The sequence below is a fragment of the Ursus maritimus genome, unplaced genomic scaffold (genome assembly GCF_017311325.1).
Source record: "Ursus maritimus isolate PB19 unplaced genomic scaffold, ASM1731132v1 scaffold_2, whole genome shotgun sequence".
NCBI lineage: Eukaryota > Metazoa > Chordata > Mammalia > Carnivora > Ursidae > Ursus > Ursus maritimus.
Window position 1 is genome coordinate 9,578,887 of NW_024424452.1, and position 16,707 is coordinate 9,595,593.

The 16,707-nt window shown below is 53.2% G+C and overlaps 1 protein-coding gene across 2 annotated transcripts in view; it reads right to left on the minus strand.

Moving 5' to 3' along the window:
* Positions 1–11,718, minus strand: part of NSUN5 (NOP2/Sun RNA methyltransferase 5) — a 12,396-nt gene extending 678 nt beyond the window's left edge. For both annotated transcript variants that reach the window (XM_040634924.1, XM_040634925.1), the window contains exons 1-8: positions 11,591–11,718; positions 11,359–11,481; positions 10,686–10,860; positions 10,482–10,590; positions 1,100–1,238; positions 899–1,014; positions 405–583; positions 22–232 (exon numbers count right to left, since the gene is read on the minus strand). In XM_040634924.1, coding sequence (XP_040490858.1) covers positions 22–232; positions 405–583; positions 899–1,014; positions 1,100–1,238; positions 10,482–10,590; positions 10,686–10,860; positions 11,359–11,481; positions 11,591–11,683 — 1,145 coding nt within the window. In that variant the 5' untranslated portion in view covers positions 11,684–11,718. The remainder of the gene's footprint in view (positions 1–21; positions 233–404; positions 584–898; positions 1,015–1,099; positions 1,239–10,481; positions 10,591–10,685; positions 10,861–11,358; positions 11,482–11,590) is intronic.
* Between the last annotated feature and the right edge of the window lie 4,989 nt (positions 11,719–16,707).

The following is a 16,707-nucleotide window of genomic DNA, read 5'->3' on the forward strand; positions in this document are numbered from 1 at the left end:
CCCCCCCCCCCCCCCCGCTACCTGAAGGTCCCCGGGTTCTGCTGCAGGGCATCCCGCACCACATCTTCATTCTCCTCCTGGCAGAGGGAGCATGTGGAGTAGACCAGGCGCTGCAGGGAGGGGAAGGTGAGCGCGTGGCGCAGTGCTCGCTGCTGGAACCCGGCCAGGGCCTGCAGGCGTGCCTGGCTCGGGGTGCCTGCCCCGGGCTCCTCCAGCTGTCTGGCTGGCATTCCTAAGGACAAAGCGTGTCAGCTGCAGGACGGCCTTGGTTCGCACGGAGCTCCCTGCTTCACAGGTGAGGACACTGGCCTGGGGTCACTGGATGAGGAGAGTCAGAACTAAACCCGACGCCAATGCGAACCCCGGAGCTGCAAGTCCTCAGACACACTCTGTCCCCATCTCACCTGAGCCGCTACAAGAAGGATCCAGTAAGATGTACTGGACCTGACGGTAGCGCTGGTCAGAGGGTGAGACTGCCAGGAAGTCCTGCTCTGCCAGCTCGCAGCACGAGACTCCAGCCCGGGCCAGCAGGGTAGCCATGGACGCCAGCCGCCCAGCATCCAGGTCGAAGGCAAAGATCTTCCTGGGGGAGAGGGGAGAGCTGGGGCAAATCACGGGGCACCTAAGGGCCCACAGATCTGACATGCAAGAACATGTCCACTCGGGACACAGAAAAGAAGGGATGGCGTCTAGTTAGAGGGACCGGACCTGACCAGGGGATGCAGAGCTCACACCGGCCACCCGCTGGGAAGCTGAGCTGAGGGCTCCACCACCGACTGCGCTAGGTCCAGATGGAATTATTTAAAGGGAAGTCCTCCTTTCAGCCTTCATGCCCTACGGGAACAGAGTTCCCGACTTGCTCAGAGCCCATCCCCTTCTGGCTGCCCACGGCACTCACCCCTGGTTCTTGAGAAGAGCAGCCAAGTGACTGGTCTTGTTGCCTGGGGCAGCACAGGCGTCGATGACGTGGGAGCCCGGGGGCGGGGCCAGCAGCATGGCGGGGAGACAGCTGGCCTGCGGGGCAGAGCGCGGCGCTGGTGCACGGGGACCCGGGCCGTCCCTCCCACGCGTGCGCCCCCTCCCCACCCGCCTGCCCCACCTTGTCCTGTAGGATGAGGTGACCGGCCCGGTACAGTGGGTGGTCATGCAGATCTGTCTGGGCTGGAAACACAAGCAGCTCTGGCAACAAGGGATCCAGAAAAAAGCACTTCCCTTTGAGGGCCCGCAGGTCCTCGAGGCTGCCAGGGAACAAGAAGCATTGCACATTCTGAGTTCCTCCAGGCTGAGCACCAGGCTGGGCCTCTCACATGTGACCTCACGTGAACCGTTCACGAGATGCCTCAGACCGCCCCGGAGAAATGGACAGGGATGGGGAGAGAGAGGCAGCAGGGAAGGGAGCAAGTGGGCGCTCAGGCCAGCCCGGGCCCAGGGTCCCACCTCTGCCATTTCCCAGCTGCGGCTTCACCTCGCCCCGCTCTCTCTTCTGGGAAACAGTCGTTGCGAGGATTGAGCTGATACAAAATACTTAGAAAAGTATCCGGCACGAGTGAGGCACTCATGTCAGTGCTTGAAAACGTACCTCGGCGGGGAGAGGTGGGCACTGCGCTGGCTGCTGACGGGCAAGGGGCTCCCCACACTCACCAAACTCGGGGAAGGAGCTCGGCACACGGCACCTGCCCCACGCCAAGTGGCTCAGAAAGCTATCCAGGGGCAGAGCCGAAGCCAAACCCAAGCAGCCGTCCGCTGCTGCACCACCCTGGCCTCCCAGCATCGCTCCGCAAGCAGAAGGGGAGACGGAGGGGCGGAGGCGACCCCAGAGCTGACAAACCCTGGCCCAGGCGGTGGGAGAGTGCAGGGGAGCAGGTGGGGGAGCGCCGGGGAGCAACGCAGTGGGCCCACGAAGGAAGCAGGGGGCACGGCCCAGGGGCCAGCCCAGAAAGGGTTTATGGGCTGGGAGATCCTTCCACGGCCGACCACAGGTGAAGTCTGCAAGAGGGAGACGGGTTCCAGAGGTTCTTCTGTCCGTGAAGATAGAAAATGACAGGCACGGTCCGGGAGGACAGAAAGCTTCTGCAGGCAGGGTAGGCGTGACGGGGGTGGGGGGGGGGGGTGTTACGCTCGGCTGCTGGCCTGGCCAACTGTTCGCTGACGACAGGGAATGCTGGAGGTGCCAAGCGCAGGGACATGGGGACAGTTCCACACCCGCAAACCAATCCATACCCTGCACCACATTCACAAAAGAACAAAGATCCTGATCGTCTCATCTGACAAGATTCAACACCCACTCATGATAAAAACTGTCACCAAAGCAGGTGTCGAGGGCACACAGCTCAACACAGGCCACATGGGAAAGCCCACAGTGGACAAACTCAGGTGAAAAGCTGAAATCGCTCCCTCTAGAATCAGGAACAAGACAAGGATGCCCCCTCGCGCCTTTTCATTCAACAGAACCCATTCAGCACATCAGACAAGATGAAGAAAGAAACGGCATCCAAACTGGAAAGGAAGTAAAACTCACTATTTACAGATGACCTACACAGAAAACCTACATACTCCAACCAAAAAACTTAGAACTTTTAAGCAGCTTCCGTGAAGCGGCAGGATACAGAATCCATACGCGGACACCACACTTTCTCCTGGGGCAGATCAGGGAGACGCTGTGGCCCCGCGCTGGGGGCAGGCCCCGGGCCGTGCAGCTCCTCACGCCCGTCCCTGGCCGTGCATCCCGCCTGCCTTCCCCGCTCGCAGAGGCCGCTCAAGGACACAGCCTTGAGAGCGTGACAGGGTGCAGGGACCATCTGCAAGGGAGGAGACTGAACTCATGAAGGCCTCCGTATAAACTCTGCAGATTCTGGCAGGTGGGCATGGAGACGTCTTGCTGCTGCCCCAGACAAGCTTCCCAGAGAAGTGCCCCGCTTAGGAAGCCTGCCCCCTACCCATCCGAGCAGCCTCCCTCTTTCTTGGTCGCTGCCTGGCCTCTCCTGTGTGTGTGGCACGGGGTGGCCCCTACATCAGATGCTTGGGGGCTGCTGCGTGAGTATGGGACACCCCAAAAGCGCAGCCACTTTAATGCACTTGTTAGAGAAACTGCACCAGTGGCCCTGTGGCAGAGCGAACGGGGTGGGGGCAAGGAGAGAGGAAGAGGAGGGCTTTGTGCTGACGGACGGCCAAACGGCCAGGCATCCCACACCGGCGCACCCCTAATACAAGAGCAAGCAAAGGCAGCAAGAGCAACCCCAGCCAGCAGGGCAGCCCCCCAGTTCGGGCAACACTCCTGATGAGGGGGTCTCCCTCGGAGCTTGTGGACACGGCTGCCGAGTTCCAGTAGAGGCCGGGGCAGCACCCGGCGCCGCTGGGGCGGCGATGTGCCGCAGGGCGCTGGCTGCTCCCTGACGGCGCGGGAGCCGGGGAAACTGAGCCCCATCCCCTCACACCCTGCCTGCCAGCAGGGGCTGCGCGGCTCGCTTACAGGAAGTTCAAGGGACTTATGTCCTCAGATGCTGGATTATTCTAGCCCGCAGGGAGACTTGGCCCAATGAGGGGGACCATCCTGGGCATGCGGGACCCCGGGAATCTACAGAGAAGTACAACAAATTCTTTGGCAGCTGGGAACGAGATGGGCCATCTGCACCCCAGTCTGTGAAGGCCCTGACGGGGCCACGTCACGGCAGGAAGGAAAGCCAGCTCCACTCGGCCCTGCCACCAGATATGAGCTGCTCACAGGCATGCAGACCCTACCTGCGCAACGAGACATTCGGGGTGCTGTGGGAGAGACCCGGGGCCGAGACGGAGCTCCAAACGCTACCCCCAATCGACCCGAAAGGGTCTGGAGAAAGTAACCTGGAAGCACATGGACTTGACCTCATTGCTGCGGGGCCCCCACTGAACACAGCCGTCGCCTGTGGAAAGCCTTACAACCCAAGCGACGATGCCAGTCAACAAAGTCCCCTGACGCTGCCAACTGAGCTTTCTCCCCCGGCCTGAGAACGTAGGGGGTCTCCCCAGACTAGGGGACACACCGGGTCCGGGATGCTACCAAGTCGAACTCTGAAGGGTGAGTTCCACCTGAGGGCTAATCAAACCAGTGCTGAGGGCAAACACCAACGGGGAACCTGCGAGCCCGTCCCCCTCAGAGAGTAAGTGTCACACAATACACGCCACACAGGGACAGAGGAGAAACCCTCCGAGGGCGGCACGGAGTGGGCAATGCCCTGCCCGGCGCTTCTCACGGCCCAGCCTGGCCCACAGAAGGGCGGGAAGGCTCCTGGCCGGTGACGGCAGAGGACCCAGGACCGTGGGTGTGCCCACCACCGCCGCCGCCGCCTTAGCTTGGCCACGGTCCCAGAAGGGTACCGCGCTGCGCCGGTCTCAGCAAATGCCTCTTTCCATATCCCCTTGGCCACTGAGGCAGATCAGTTTGCCTTCACATGGGAGAGGCAACGATGGACCTTTCAAGTACCCCCCCAAGGTTACCCGCATGGCTCCAGCAGAAGTCACAGGAGGGCAGCCGAACACCTGTCCCTGTCGTCCTTCCCACACCAGGAGGATGGGCTCATCACACGCCCTACTGTTCACGCGGGAACACTGGCGTCTGTCGCAGGCCATCCTGCAGGCTCTGCTGGGGGGCATCCAAGCATAAGAGGCCAGGAAGTGAACCCACAGAAAATTCAAGGCCCAGGCACTGCCATTAAGGTTTTGGGAATCGTTTTGTCGGCGAAGACAGACCTCATCTCGGACACTGTGACTGAGGGACAAGATGCACGTTTATCCAGCCCCTAAGAACGTGAAAGAGGCGTGCAAGCCTTGGCAGGGGTTTCTGGAGTCTGGAGGACTCTTCGTCCCCACCTGGCACAGCGCCTCTGTCCCCAAAACCAGCTGGTAAAGAAAGGGCACGGGCAGGAGTGGGGGCCACAGAGCAAGCCGCCTGAGAAGGCAAAATACTAGTGAAGCAGATGAAGGCTCTGGGCAGCTCCGAGCCGGTCAGCCACTGGAGCTCGAGGGGTGACTCTGGAAGGTGTGGGCTGGGCGCTGTGGCAGTGACAACAGACGGGGAGAGCGCCCCTAGGATTTTGGTCCCAGCTTGGGAAGGAGACAGAAACGAGACATCCCTCCAGAGAGCAACGGCTTCTAGTCGTGTGCGCCACGCTCCCCCAGGGCAAGTCTCTCCGGGAGGAACAGAGCTCAGCAGCCGCGGCTCAAGTCAGTGCGTTCTGGCCGGTGATCACTCCCGAGCCCCGGCCCTTAGCCCTCCGCACTGACCGCGGGTGGCTCTAAGGGGGTCCTGCCTGTGGCGCGGACAGTGGGAAGCGGAGGGGTGGTTCATGAATGAGCCCCTGCGGGTCAGGATATATGAAAAGACAGGTGGGATCACCTGCGAGAGGCCAGGGCATCCCCACTGTGTTCCACATCCGGTCTCCCGGACACTGTCTGGCAGTCGAGAGAGGCCCTGGCCCACGTACGAGCCCCAGTAGCTGACCTTTAGGCAGACAGCCAACCAGGTGCATAAGACGGGCGCCCACCGTTGCACCCCGGTGGGAGGGCAGACTGCCTAGGAAGCCAGACTGCCCTTAAAATACAATGACTTGGTTAATTCAGTAACAACACGTCCCATGTGTTCTAAATCACGCCCTGGGCAACTAGCAAGGCCACCTGGGCCGTCCTCCTGAGTTTGCAGCGGCAAGAAACCGGCAAACTGATGAGACCGGCCCCGCCCTCCACGCCTCGGTGTGGGCGGTCACGGCCTTGGGCCCAACCGGAGCTCTGCCCGCCGCCTGTGGAGCCCGGGCTGCCACCGTTGAGACTGAAAAGAGGCTGAGTACCGTGTACAGATCCTCTCATCAACTGGACCGTGACTGAGGGTCACATTTCAAAGGTCCTGACGTGCAACTGGGCAGAAGGACACGATACGTAATGGAGGATCCATGACCCCTCTAACCTGCGAGCAGCAGGGCTGGTGGACAGGAAAACAGGATTTGAAACCGGATGCCATTACTACCGGGCAAAAGCACCTTGGCTAGGGGGACCAAGTCCTGTCCCAGGCTTTAGCACGTCCGAACCATCCACCAGCAGGGCCTGTTGCTCCGCAGGCCAGACTGGGGACCCCTGCCGAGACAGCTGACACCATGCAGGAAACCGCTGCCCTCTCCCCGTGGGCCAACGTGCTGTGCTGCTGAGAACGCCAGGCTCCACCACGCTGGGAAAGGGGTCATCTACTGAAGTGCATGCTGGGATGATCCCCCCAGGACGGGGACGTTACCTCCCACCCCTGGGTGGGGGCAACCGCATCTCCTCCGGGGTCCCGCTGGCCTGCTGCCGGCTGCACCTGCAGAAATCACTACACCTGGAGCGGTGCGCACACCCTGGAAGAGGGGAGGTGGGGGTCCTGAGCTGGCTTATCCTGCCCCCCCCCCCACGCCTGACAGCGCTGCCTCTTGCGGCCAACAAGAAGCAAAAGCTGCCAACCTCCCTCTCCTCAGGGCCACACAGTATGGGTCTTCCGGTGATACCATCACTTGGCGCTTTGTTCCTTGCATGGGATGGAGAACGTGAAAACACAGACAGGAGCCTCTACTGAATGCACCCAGCACACCGTGAACGGCGGGTGCCCGAGCCTGTCCTTACCACTCACTGCAACACCTCTAAGAGCGAAACTGCCCTCCAAGATGGGACGCACCTGCGCCATTATCCAAACAACGTTCTGTGTTTACACCTGGTGAGCCGCTCACGCACCATCTTTAGTAAATCACATAAATAAGGACACAAGTGAATGCCCTGAGTGATCTCGCCTCCAGCCTAGGGGATATTAATAAATCAATGGTTTGGATCCTGGGGTGCCTGGAGGAAGAAGTTACCACTGATTTGGGGAATTACTGTCTTTTTTTTTTTTGAAGATTTTATTTGAGAGAGAAAGTGCGAGAAAAAGCGCACAAGCAGGGGTAGTGGCAGAGGAAGAGGGAGAAGCCGACTCCCCACTAAGCAGGGAACCCGACACAGGGCTCGAACCCAGGACCCTGAGACCATGACCCAAGCCGAAGGCAGACGCTTCACCAACTGAGCCCCCCAGGCGCCCCAGGAAATCACGGTCTTCATCTGTTTTCTCCTGCCTGTGTCCCATCTTGCTGTGGCATCTGCCTCTAACACAGCCAGACAGCTACCAAAGGAGCCCCCTCCATGCTGGTGAAACCCCTGCTGACCACTCAGGACACACGGCAGGAAACAAGGTCATGTGGGATTTTAAGAGCTGGTCACAAGGGTCAGAGAGTTAGGGAAGGTCACGGAGAGGATGGGACCACCAGCTGACGTGCAAGCTGGACCCTGGCAAACGGAGGCTCCTCACCCCTTTCCTGTCTTTGGAATGTGCATCCCGCTTGCCTTCCCCACCAGAGGCTGCCCCAAAGACAAAGCCTTGGGACAGTGACGTGGCGCACAGGCTCCCTCACGGTACCGCATTTCGCTTCACTGCGCTTCGCAGAGAGTGTGCACTTTCTACAAACTGAACACGCCATCTTCCCAACACCACCTGCTCACTGCGTGTCGCTGGGCCACATTTTGGTCATTCTCGCAATATCTCAAAACTTTTTCATTAATATAGTATTTGTTACGGTGATCTCTGATCACCGATTATGACTCACCAAAAGCTCCGATGATGCTTAGCATTTTTTAGTAATAAAATACATACATTGTTTTTTTAGACATAACGATCTTGTGCACTTCACAGACTACCCTATGGTATAAAGCTATTTTTCATAGGCGCTGGGAAACCAAAAAGTTCATGTGACTTGCTTTATTGCAGCGATCTGGAACCGAACCCACAATACCTCCAACGTGGGCCTGTATGTGACTGCACCCAGTGAAGCCCTCTATATAAACTTTTAAGATTCTGGCAGGTGGGTGCAGGGATCTACTCATCTTCCAGCTACTGAAGGCAAGACTTCTAGGAAGCTCACTTATTACTAACCCTGCCACACGTCAATCTGGAGTGGCCTGCCTCTCTGGCCCTACCCTGTGTGTATGGGGGCTGGTTTCAGATTATACCTGGCAAGCTCCCAAGGAGTTTGCAAACCAACGTTATCAGAAAAAGAAATTAAGAGAACAATCCCATTTACACCCGTATCCACAAAAAACCAAAAAACTAGAAATAAACTCAACCAAGGAGGTGAAACACCTATGCTCTGAAAACTGTAAGATACTGATGAAAGAAACTGAAGGTGACACAAATGAAAAGATTTTCCATGCTCATGGATTGCAAGAATATTGTTAAAACGTCCATACTACCCGAAGCACTCCGCAGATTCAATGCAATTTCTAACAAATTCCAGTGGAAACTTTACACAGAACAATCCTAAAATTTGTATGGAACCACAAAAGGCCCGAATAGCCAGAGCAATCTTGAGAAAGAGCAGCTAGAGATCTCACACTCCCTGATCCTGAACTATATGACAAAGCTATGCAATCAAACGGTACTGGTGCTGGCATACACAGACACGCAGATCAATGAAAGAGAACACAGGGCCCAGAAATAAGCTCATACTTATATGGCCGATTAATTTATGACAAAGGAGCCAAGAATATACAAAAGGTTGGGGGCTCCTGGGTGGCACAGCGGTTAAGCGTCTGCCTTCGGCTCAGGGCGTGATCCCGGCGTTGTGGGATCGAGCCCCACATCAGGCTCCTCCGCTATGAGCCTGCTTCTTCCTCTCCCACTCCCCCTGCTTGTGTTCCCTCTCTCGCTGGCTGTCTCTATCTCTGTCAAATAAATAAATAAAATCTTTAAAATATATATATATATACACAAAAGGGAAAAAACAGTCTTTTCAATAATGGTGTTGGAAAAACTGAGGCCACGAACAAAAGAATGAAACTGGACGGTTTTTCCAAAGACAGATGGCCAACAGGTACACAAAGAGGTGCCAGGGAAATGCGCATCGAAACCACAATGAGATCTTACACCTGTCAGAGTGGCTATTACCAAAAAGACAAGACAGGAGTGTTGGCAAGGATGTGGGAAAAAGAGACCCTCCTGCACTACTGGTGGGAATGCAAACTGGTGCAGCCACTGTGGAAAACACCATGGAGGTTCCTCAAAAAATTGAAAATAGAGCTACCATATGAGCCAGCAATTCCATTTCTAGGTATTTATCCAAGAAAAAGGAAAACACTAATTCAACAAGGTATCTGGACCCTGTTTACTGATTTATGATCACCAAGACATGGAACAATGTGTCTGCTGTTAGACGAATAAAGAAAACATGTTAACTACACACGTGGGTGTACGTACACACACGTATACACACACACACAGGACAACTACTCAGCCACAAAAAAGAATAAAATATTGCCATTTGTGACCACATGGCTGGACCTTAAGGGTATAATGCTAAGTGAAATAAATCAGAGAAAGACAAATACTGAATGTTCTCACTCAAGTGTAATCTCTAAAGAAAAACAAAAACAAAAAACCAACTCATAAATACAGAGAATAGATTTGTGACTGCGAGGAGGTTGGTTGCAAAAGGAGTAAAGGTGGTCAAAAGGTACAAATTTCCAGTTATAAGATACATAACTCCCAGCGATCTAATGTACAGCATGGTGACGACAATAAATACTGTATTGCATATTTCAGAGATGCTAAGAGATCTTAAAAGTTCTCATCACAAGAGGGGGGCACCTGGGTGGCTCAGTCAGTAAAGTGTCCGACTCTTGATACGGGCTCAGGTCATGATCTCAGGGCCATGAGATCAAGCCGAGCCCTGCTTCAGACTCCATCCTAGGTACTGAGTCTGCTTGAGATTCTCTCTCTCCCTCTGCCCCCTAATCCCTTACAAAGAAAAAAGAAAAAAAAAAGTTCTCATAACAAAAGAAAAAAACTTTCTGTAATTATGCGTGGTGATAATGTTACTTATTGTAGCAATTATTTTCCAATACACACACATATCAAGTTGCACTGTCTACCTGAAACTAATTTTACATGTCAATTATACCTCAGGGGGGGAAAAAAACGCAAAATAATCTGGTAATGTGTGTTTAAGCACATTGTTTTTGAAGGATTTCTCCTAAATCTTGAATTCCGAATAAACTGGATTTAACAATTAAAAAACAAGAAGGTGCAAAGTACAGAGGGAAGATGAATTTGGTCTGACACACGCTGTGGCTGCGGTGTCTGTGGAACACAGAGATGAACCTGAGGGTGGGCATACAGAGAGAAATGTAGACCGGGAGACACAAATCAGCAGGGGAGAAACAGGCCTCAGAGCCAGAGAAACGGCAGGATACAGTAGAAGAACTTAGGCTGGAACTCCCAGGAGAATCAATATTAAGGGATGGAGAAAGTCAGGCTTTGGAAGGAGAGGGAGAAACTGCTGGAAAAGTATGAGAAAACCAGAGTGCAGTCACCACCACTCCTCCTCTCTCTTCCCCCTGTTTCCCAGCGGCCCCAGGCACCTCCCCCAGAGGAGGGCAGCCAGGCAGGGTTCTCAGCTCACCTGGAAGCCCGACCCTGGTAGGAGAAGCCTTGTCTCTTGAAATAATCAACTGCATCATCAGAGTTGGTCTTGAGAGTGTTCACCCGCACAAATCGAGGTAACTGGGAGGCTAGGAAAACAATCAGCAGTGAGTGGGCAGGACTGACGCCCTCTCCCCTGAGGGCCTGAGAGCTACCCTCCTCCCCACAACTCCTACCAGCTCACCTGTGCCAGGCCTGGATCCCACCTGCAACAGGTCCTCGTTTCGGCTCACACATCGCTGAACCTTGAGCCGGGCCAACTCGGCCTTCAGCCTTGCCCGGTGCCGGTCCAGCAAAGGTTTCCATCGGCCCCCGCCCCCTCTAAAGCCTTTCCCCAGCAACAACTCATACACTAGCACCTGGGGATGGGGAAAGAACGAGAAAAAAACCCTAAGCATTAGTGTCTTGGAACTCCATAGCGTTGAGCTGGAAGAGCTAAGCAAACCACTTGGCAAGCAGTAACAGGTAAAAATGAGATATTCCGCCCAAGACCACAAAAGAGATTAATGGCAGACAGGAGAGCTGAGCCCCGTGCCTTGCTTCCAGGTCCCGAACCGCCTCCCCAGGGCTGCTCACCAGCAGAGCTCTGGATCCCCACCCTCCTCCTTGCCAACATCACCCAATTTTCTTTTAGCTAGAGTCCTCACCATGGCACTTCCGTTCTTATTTAATTTCCAACTAGGCTCAAAGGCACAGCACTTTCATCCCACCTCGAATAATGACGCGTCCGGAGACTGCTCATTTCACAGAGGCGACCTGCTCAAGTCACACCGTGGACCGCACGGCGCTGAGACCAGGTCCGGGGAGACTCACAGCTCAGCCCCTACCCACCCGCCCCGCGCCCTGGCCCCCACTACCTTGGCCAGGTGCGGCCGCAGCTTCTTCTCGGCGCGGAGGAGGCCGGCGCTGGCGATCACGGCTTCCAGCACGGCGGAGTAGCGCTGCGTCTCGCACACCAGCGCGTACAGCTGCTTCACGTTCTGCGCGCGGCCGAGAAGACACCGGCTGAGGCGGGGGCCCGGCCCGTCTGGCCCCCCTCCCCAGTCCCCTTCTCGCCCCCCGACGGGCCCGATCCCCGAACCCAGCTACCTGGAAACTGCTGGCGTACACCAGTCCTTTGATGGAGCCCTTTCGGCTCTCCACGCCCGCCAGCACAGACGCCGCCGTCGCGTACAGGGCCATGTTTCGCTCCCACGCGCCTTTACGGCTCTGTCGCGAAGCACGCACGCCTCGGCACCGCCCTGTCCGTCCGCACTTCCGGGTCAAATGGCACGGAGGTTCCGACCCGGAAACCCCAGTGCCTTCACAGGGCTCCCGAGCCGTGTGTCAGGTGGAGCGCTGGGAGAGCGTTTCCCCCTCCTTTTCGTACCTCTTTTCTTTTTTTTCTTCCAATCCTTGCCAATCTGATAGGCAATGGAATTTTACTGCTGTTTTAATTTCTGTTATAGAGGGTGACTGTTTTGTGTTTATTGATCCTTTGTATTTTCTTATAACATGTTAATATCTTTCGTCACTCTTCTACCATTTCTTAGTGTCCCTTGTGTTTTAACAATATATACCTCGTCTTGGGTATATTTTTAAGTTTACTGTTGCTTTTTAATGTGGTTTATAGTTTTGGACCTGTTTTCATTTTTTAAAATTATTACTTCTGCCTTTGGTGTCATACCCCTTCTTCATGCCTTTAAAATATAGCAATCACTGTGGCTTCATTTTTTTACACTTAAATCTTTAACCATTTAGAATTCAGTTTGGAACACGACATGAGGAAGAGAGTTTTGTCTCCAAATGGCTGGCTTTTCATGCATTGTAATAATTGATTTATAAGAAAATTTCCCCAGCTGACCTCTGCGGTAACAGGAATTTTATAGGATTTGCCTCTGTCCCCAGCACCCATGTGGTTATTGTACACATTAATTTGATTGAATAAATCCAGTACACGTGTATCTCAAGTATTCAAGTAGACAGGCCTCCATGGACCAGAATACTCCTGCCTGTACATTCTATTGCCAACAGCACGTCAGCAAGCATCTTGCAAAGGGGTTGACTCTAGTCTACATCAAAATTGTTTAAAGGTTTAACCCAGTCCTGTGGCTCTAGGTTAGTTAATAGTGACCTTTGAGCGGAAACCCCACCCCCAACTGAATAACTTCTATGTATTTTCTTCATAGCACCTGTTCCATATGTAGTTTCGATTCATTCTCTAGCTGGCTCCATGAGGGCAAATCCTGTTTGACACTCATCTACCCATACCTCCTAAATCAGTGCTCTTCTCACAGTAAGGACCTAACATCTGTTGTGTGAGTGAAGGAGTGAACGAATGGAGCACAAACTGGTATGGACAGCTGGACAGCCAGCTGTGCCAGTTAACCCATCCTAAAACAATCTCAATCCCCACTCCTTCGGGTGAAGTTAACAAGTGCACCAATATGACTAAAGTCCATAGTTGATTCAATTTTCTTGGCTTTTACCTGATGTCTATTTTCTGTTCTTAAGTCTCATCTAGGACACCACATTAAATTCAGTTGTCATGTTTCCTTGGCAACTCTTGGCTGTGACAATTTCTCAGACTTTCCTGGTTTTTGATGACCTTGATGGTTTTAAGGAATCCTGGTCAGTGTTTTGTAGAATGTCTCTCAATTGGGATTTGCCTGATTTTTTTTTTCTCATGATTGGATTGGGGTTATGGGTTTTTGGAAGACTACAGGTAAAGTAACATCCCTCATCAGATCACATCAAGGCATACAGTATCAACAGGACCTGCACTGTTGTTAACCTTGATCACCTGGCTCAGGTAGTGTTCTTCACATTTCTCCACTGTAAACTAGTCTTTATTCTTGTTCCCTCTGGAAAGAAGTCACTACGCACAGCCCACCCTTTAAGGAGTAGGGAGTTACACTCTACCTCTTCGAGGGCAAAATAGCTACATAAATTATATGGAATTCTTCTGCAGAATTCTCTCTTCTCCCAGATTTAATTAGCCAATCATTTATCAGTAGGGACTCATGGATATTTACTTTATACTTTGAGTTGTAATCCAGTAGAGAAATCCCCCCCCTTTTTTTTTTAAGTATGCTGCACACCCAGTGTGGAGCCTAATGTGGGGCTTGATCTCACCACCCTGAGATCAAGACCTGAGCTGAGATCAAGAGCTGGATGCTCAACTGACTGAGCCACCCAGACACCCCTGTCCCCCAGTTTTTGAAAGCTTGCATTACACCACTTTTATGAAAGACCTACAGTAGTACCTGCTTTCGTTAACTGAAAGAAATCCTGAGGATTTTCACTTTTATGAAAAAAGGGGAAAAGTAAAAATGGTATTGTTTTGCAGCAAGCCCTTGTAGAGGGCCAAGCAGTGAGTGGCGCTGTCAAGCTCCTTCCCCAAGACCTACGCACGCAGCATCTCAGCAACAAGCCTCCATGACCCGAACTGCGCTTTATCTCGATTGACTGTGTGCATTCACTTGCAAGATGTATCCTAAGGTGAGAAAAGCTTAAAAACAGTTAATTTGGGGGGCCTGGGAACACTAAAAAACTTTTCCATATAAAGTAATGGTAAGTGCTGCTTCTCATTACTCCACTTCAGCTAATAACAGATTTCATAGAAACTCTCTTTCTGATAGTGGGGAAAACTGTACTATTTTATTTTGTCCCTCAAATTTTTCCCCTTTTGGCTGCTGGGAGTTGGCTCCCACATCCCTTTGAAAGGCCTCTATTATTGCAGGGGCTTTTCACAACTTTGTGAGTGCCTCCTAGCACTACAAGCAACTTCTGGCTCAGCGTATTTCCTGCCCTGGTCCTAGAAGCAACCATTTCTCCAAGGAGCCCTGGTTCATTTTCATTGGAGAATGGCCTTTAGGAGCCAAGATGTGGATGCTAAGTGACCTGTGCCTTTTAATGTCTAATATGGGACCACTAGAAAACTTCAACCTACGTATGTGGCTCATGTATTTCTGTAGGACAACTATCCTAAAAATGCCTTCTCTTAATCCCACCTTCTCTCAAACTTGTGACCCAATTTTCTTCCTTTCCCCACCCAGCTGCTTAAAACAAGTCAGCAGTGATTGCCTTTACTTCCTCCTCACGTGCTACGAACCTCCCTGCAGTCTGTCTCCCATGCTAGTCCACAGATGGCTTCCTCCAAGGCCACCAAGAATCTCCTAATATTCCTCAGGCCTTTCCTNCTGAGGCTGGCCTTCACGGCACTGCGGGGCACACCTTCTCTGTTGGAAAGCTTTGGCTTCCATGATCTTTGCTGCTGGCACACCCTCCCAGTTCTCTGATCATTTCTACATTTCTTTGGCAACCTTGTCTAAGCTGCTTCTAAAATTCTGCTCTTCCATCCTCTGACCTCCTTCCCATGGGCTAGTATTTTCTCCCTGGGCAGACTCTCCCACTCCCTCACTGTCATTACTACAGAACAAAGTTAATATACACTAAAGTAGTATCAGTGGTCCTCCATGGTCTAGCCTCCACCCCCTCTGCAGGTCCAGCTCCAGCTGTGACATCCCTCCATGGACTCGACCCCCAAAAGCTCTTCTCCTCTGTCTTCCACTTCTTTCAGCTTAAATGCCAACTCCACATAGTGAACTGCTCTTTCACCTGCCTTCTCCATACTGAATGGATCTTTTGGTTGCAAGCACAAACATTAACTCTGGCCAGCCAAACAAAAGAGGGCATTTACTGAGTGCAGAGGTAGGTCACTGTGTCTGTCAGCATCTGGCGGGGCAGAGGTGAGCACACAATGGTAGTTGAGGTGAACTTAAAGAAGGGAGTATTTATGAAAGGATGGTCAGGGTTAAGGGAAACTAGAGGTGGTGCAGTACTAGGGCTAGTGACAGCACTGCTCACGGCCAGGCCTGAAGAAACAAGGAGCAACAGAGAAAGCGGCCATCTGCCAAGGATCTTTAGATGAGGAAAGCTGCCAACCCACAGCCCAGCAGGCAGGAAACCAGAAAAATAAGCACCTTGAACTCCCTCTCCTGCCGTTGGATCTCCTGCCAGTCCCCTCCATCTGCTGAACCTAACAGGAAGCCAGAGGGTTTTGCATTCCATTGGGGCCAGTCTCCCAGGACGAAGAACAGGGTGGAGAAGGTAGGGGGGAGGGAGAGTGGATATAGAGGGCCACAATCTTCAGCCAAATCATGGAATTGAAGAGCTGCATAACCAAAAACCAGGTCTGCAAGGTGTCAAACACACAGCAACCAAGGCCAAGGTCCGACAGATTCAGCTGGTAAAGGTATAACAAGCATCTTTTAATTCAGACAGCTTATTACTTACATAGGCAGAAGATTAGTCAAAGGTGCCAGCTCCACATGGTCCTGGTTGCACACAACAGGAAGAGGACTACGAAGGTTGGGGGATTTCCCATTGCTGAGAAGCCAGTTCTAGACGCAGTTAAGCTTTTTTCTAGTCTACAGCTCTACTCGGAGGGAGGCAGGGCAGGAAGTTTCACACTTACCAGAGCCTGGTAGGCGACCTCTCCTAACAGCCTCCCATGGGATAAGGTCAGAGCCTCACAAACCTCCCATCCTCTCGGGTTCCTGGAGGATCACTCCGACAGGTGGCAGGTCAAGCCTCTGCCTGTGTGGCCCATGTGGGTAAGCGGCAGGGCACTAGGACAGAGTGGTTGCCCAGGGGAGTCGCTCAGGCAGCTCTACAGAGCTGGGTGGCACAAGGCTGAGGAGCTTCTCTATAAAGCACCAGGTGTCAGATAACTCAGCCCCAACCATTCTCTTCCAACTTTCAAATTCTTGGGAGAGAATTCAGCTGTCCCAGCTTTGGTCTGGCATGAACACCATCAGCTGTGGCCAGGGGCAAACTCGCCAGGAGCAGATGGGGGCTCTAGGCCTGCTCTCACGTGCCCAGCAGCTTTCAGGGATAGGCCATGCCCATCTGGACCCTACTTGCTTCTGCTCTGAAGAAGTGTTATTTCCATCTCAACTAATGGAAAGGGAGATCGAGAGAGGTCTTTGAAGATAGCAGTAACAGAGTGACTGACTAACCACAGACCAGGCGGCCCAGGGTAGAGGGGACTTCTTTTAAAGACCAGAGGCTGGAGCTGCTTTTAAAGACCTGAGTATAGGGGCGCCTAGGTGGAGCAGTCATTTAGCGTCTGCCTTCGGCTCAGGGCGTGATCCCAGCGTTCTGGGATCGAGGGGCGCCTGGGTGGCACAGTGGTTAAGCGTCTGCCTTCGGCTCAGGGCGTG